Source organism: Gadus chalcogrammus, chromosome 6, assembly GCF_026213295.1.
Source record: "Gadus chalcogrammus isolate NIFS_2021 chromosome 6, NIFS_Gcha_1.0, whole genome shotgun sequence".
In the NCBI taxonomy this organism is placed as follows: Eukaryota; Metazoa; Chordata; class Actinopteri; order Gadiformes; family Gadidae; genus Gadus; species Gadus chalcogrammus.
The window spans coordinates 6,182,845-6,187,297 of record NC_079417.1 but is presented as its reverse complement, the minus strand read 5'-3'; the positions used below and the strand labels follow the sequence as shown (position 1 = coordinate 6,187,297).

At 41.3% G+C, this 4,453-nt stretch overlaps 1 protein-coding gene across 3 annotated transcripts in view; it reads right to left on the bottom strand.

Annotated features, from left to right (window-relative positions):
- Window positions 1–3,642, bottom strand: part of LOC130383735 (nuclear receptor subfamily 5 group A member 2-like) — a 10,798-nt gene extending 7,156 nt beyond the window's left edge. The window contains exons 1-4 of one of the 3 annotated variants that reach the window (XM_056591493.1): window positions 3,454–3,642; window positions 1,803–1,921; window positions 1,154–1,295; window positions 1–493 (exon numbers count right to left, since the gene is read on the bottom strand). The exon at window positions 1–493 is cut by the window's left edge and continues 190 nt beyond it. In XM_056591493.1, the coding sequence (XP_056447468.1) occupies window positions 1–493; window positions 1,154–1,295; window positions 1,803–1,921; window positions 3,454–3,475 (776 nt within the window). In that variant the 5' untranslated portion in view covers window positions 3,476–3,642. Of the gene's footprint in view, window positions 494–692; window positions 1,130–1,153; window positions 1,296–1,802; window positions 1,922–2,310; window positions 2,793–3,453 lie in introns of those variants that run through there. The other 2 variants (XM_056591494.1, XM_056591495.1) reach the window with 2 other exon arrangements.
- Window positions 3,643–4,453: the final 811 nt, after the last annotated feature.

Genomic DNA, 4,453 nt, shown 5'->3' with positions numbered 1-4,453 from the left:
TCGCAGCGGAGCAGCTCAAGCACCAGGGGGGGCAGGCCGGGCAGCTGGGGGGAGGCCCCTGACGAGGAGTACAGGTCGGTGAAGGGGTACCCCGCCAGCGACTCAGGGGAGCTGGTGTAGTCGGGACACTCGGCCTTGATGGGCCGGCCGGGGAAGGCGGTGTACTGGTGGTAGGGGGCGGGCAGCGGCATGTGGGGCTGCATGGTCATGGCCAGCGAGGGAGGGGCGTAGAGGGAGCCGTCGTAGTCCGTGGAGGTGATGGGGGCGGGGGTCGAGGGCAGCAGGCCCTTCGGCAAGGGGGCCCCGGGGTGCAGGGCCCCGCTGAAGCTGGTAAAGTCAGTCTGGAGGGGGGAGTTCGAAGGGAGCGCTGAGGTCTCCAGCTTGAAGCCGCTGGAGCGGATCAGAGCTTTCTTCTGCTGCTTGAGGGCCCGGTCCCGCTTGTACATGGGCCCGAACTTGTTACGGCCCCCGCGCATACGGTCCGCGCGTACAGCTGGCACACGGCAACATTAAGGATCAGGAGGAAAAAAAACAACAACGTGGGTTTAGCAATGGAACACATGCACGGGAGGAGAAAATTATACACAAACATACAACACAAATATATTCTCGGACGCATTATTACAACCCTATTCCCACACTTCCCCCCCACAACATTGTATCGTGAAAAGATAAAGACCCAGTAGGCCTACTCTTTCCATTGGTTTTCCGGTTGTTATGGTAGATCCCGTTTCCTAGCTAAGCAAAAAGGATCACCGAGAAAATATAGAATTAAATATAATGTATGAGAGTTGAACTGTCCTGCAAGCCGTCATTTAGGATTCTGGGAGAGTAGGACTCTCCCAGACTAAATAGAGCCGTTGATTTAAAACAGCGCAGTTGTCTCTTGGGGTTTATCAGCAAGTGAAGAATGCGTCGTTTTTCTGGTGCGGAAGCAGGTGCTTCTCTGTAGGGCGGTCTGGGAATTATTTCAATCCGCGGACATGCAGGCAATTCCAGCTCAAATAATAAGAATTTAGGGGAATAAAGGATTGGCCTTTTTGCTCAGCTCTGTAATTGGCAGATACGATGACAATAGCTTTATAAAGTGTTTTTAAAGAGTTGATTTCGGCACAAAAGAAAATTAGATTTTACGGGTTGACAAATGTTTCACCTTCTAATCTCATTCCAACACTGAGGCATTTCTGGAAGCGGCAGAACGGACACCTCTTGCGCTGCGTCTTGTCTATTTTACACTCCTGGTTCTCAGCGCAGGTGTACCGCTTGTTGTTCTGCACGGTGCGCTTGAAGAAGCCCTGAGAGAAGAACAAATGACAGCGGATGAGTTTCATAAAATAAGAGTTCAGCGGCCCATGTAGGCCTATAACAAAACAAATAGGCTACACCGTAGGCTACTGTTAATTTTCAAAAGGCTGCACTTTTTGATTAGGCCTAAGTGACATTCAATATAAAAAATACGGATATTAGTAGGCCTAATAATAGTAATAATAATATCCTAATAATTGCGTAATAATAAAAATAATAAGAATATTCGTCATCATCGTTATTATCATAATAATGATAAGCTTACCCTTATAATAATTACTAGAATATGTATAGGTCTAATGCGGATAATAATCACATCATCGTAATATTTATCATAACAATCTTAATAATCAAAGTAGCCTAATAAATAGGCTTACGCAGACCAAATGATCCGTATTACGTGATGTAATTACTATATGAAATGGGCTACTAGAAAAAAACGGTCAAAAGCAAGGTTATGTAAAATATTACTGTGATATAGCCTAGGTACTTCTTACCTTGCAGCTCTCACAGGTCAGGAGCCCATAGTGGTATCCCGATACTTTATCTCCGCACACGGGACACAGCTCTTCCAGGTCTTCGTCATACGTGTATTCCATAACCTTCAGTGTAACACCTGATATGGACCACAACGAAAACATCACTCTTCCAATCAATCATTCAGGAATAATCGACATCACATCGTCACATTCTCAAATCAAGAGTTCCCAATCTAGACCCAAATTCTGTTCTCAATTGGTCGAAATTGCCCAAACTATATAAATAAATATATTAATAATATTTCCATATGTATACTCAAAAGGCGAGGTTATAGCCTAAATCTAAATTAAATATCAAAGGCCTACTTAACCAATTTTTTTTTGCATTGAATGACCAAGAACGGGGAACGAATCGAGCATTACACTTTTTTCAATATCGAAATTGGTCGGCTCACGAAATTGGATAGTAAATATATCATATTATTTAACGTTATATCACAATATAAAACCTAAATGTGCCACCTACCCTAATGTAGCCGATCTAAAAAATGCGTGCATGAATAGCAACCTATTTTAATAGGCTAAATAATCTCCAACCGATGCGCCGTACACGCGCGGGCCAAACAGCTCCGAGATGAGGTGGACGATCCGTTCCCACCACGCGCTAATAAACCGACTGGAGCTCGCGCTCTCCACTCTCTACCCTACAGATGCTCGGCGCGCAAATTTAACGCGCACGACAATCCGCCTCCAATAGTCAACAAGAACCATGGTGTGAAACGTGCACACGCAGCACTAGTGTAGAAGATATAACTAAATTGTTACAATAATGTTTAGCTTATTATTTTTGTTTTCATCATTCATTAATTAGCTCTTATAATATTATTATTAGTTAGGCTAACTAAAAACGAACCACAACATCAACAATCACTAACCGTATTCTATTACATATCTTTTTCAACTGAAAACATAACGAACAATATTGGCCTGATGATAACCCCCTAATTTATTGATATAATTGTAATAATAGTAATAATAATTGTTATCATAATTATAAGATTAACAATAAAATAATAATAATAGTAATAATAACACATATAATATTAAATATAATGATAATATAACTTTTGATTTATTGGAACTATCAATGTTTACGAATACTGGCCCCATATATAGCCTACATCATAATATATAGCCTAATACATCTATCAAAACAATTATTATAATTTCTATATATATATAAACATGAATTAACACTAATATATATAGGCCTACATATATATTTTTATATATTGTAGACAGAACTCGTTGGTTTAGCTACTCGTGTGTTATTATTATTGACAGTGGCATTTTTAGGCCTATTATTATTCGTATTGTTTTTATTAGGACTTTTATTATTTTTTATTATTATTGGGTTGCATGTGTTGCATCATGAGCAATCGAACATGTTCTTTGCAGCCGTCATGATGGAAGGGAAAATGATTTTTACGGCCCAGACTATAATCAATACTTTCCATCGAGCATCCATATTTTGTCGGACAATTGATGATATTAAACCTCCCATCTCTGCAGTTAGCTGGCGAGCTCCGTGCTCGCACTTTACCGCGGGAAAAACAGATTGACATAAACTATCGCTTCTGAATCGGTATCCTGCGTTCAGTGGGCTTACCTTGCGCTTTGTCTCCCAACATTTGAGGACGAAAGGGGCGCCAGCCGTGGACGGTCGTTTGGCAATAAAAAGCAGACCTCGAAAGATTATAAATAGATATTATAAAAACATGGGATAAATGGGTTTTAATCCACGGAGCAGTGCGCGCGCTGGGGTTGCCTTGGAGCGGCGGGGCCTATTGGGAGACGGGTAGCGCGTGGAGGATTATAAGTGAAGCTCGAGCCTCGCAGCCTTTTCCCTTATAGTGAAGTTCAGATGCGAAAAGTTCTATTGGTCGTTAGAACCACGTGACGGGAACCAACGCTGCGGAGCATTCCTCAGCTCATCTGAGATGCTGATGTTGGACATAGTGGACACATTCACAGACATTATATAATGTATAATATATGAAATATAATATATATTTGTAATCATATATATGTAATATATGAACAAATATATAGGCTAGCCGCTGGCAATAATATAGGAATTGTATTGTATATACAATCTTATAGCAGGATATGTACATATATACCAACACAGATTAGATAGGCTGACGTTGGATAAATTGGACACATTGAAATGTCAATTTGTATTATAGGCCTACGTAGGCCTAATGAACACATATGCATAGAGATACACATTTATAAGCCAATTACTTTTGACTTGTATGGATATGATCTAAACGTATGCCTATGGTGACATTATTTGTCTGATGAAAGAATGGTCCTTGAAGCCTAAGATCTGTTGTGCTCTGTAACGGATTGGGAGTAAAACGTGTCTATTCTGGGCCGTCTTCAGGAAGCGTGGCTCGCGAGGGTCTCGGGCCGGATACGTTGATTTGTTGGAAACATGATGAACACCGAGGAGTGTTTATAAGTAGGGCCTTCCTCGCGATTGTAAAGACAGGAAAGCAAAAATCTGACTTAACATAAAAATACTGACTATATGGTCCTTCTACGTTGTCACTTATGCGAACCACTTAGATAAAATGTGTGTGTGTCTTTGTCTAGGTTTCTGC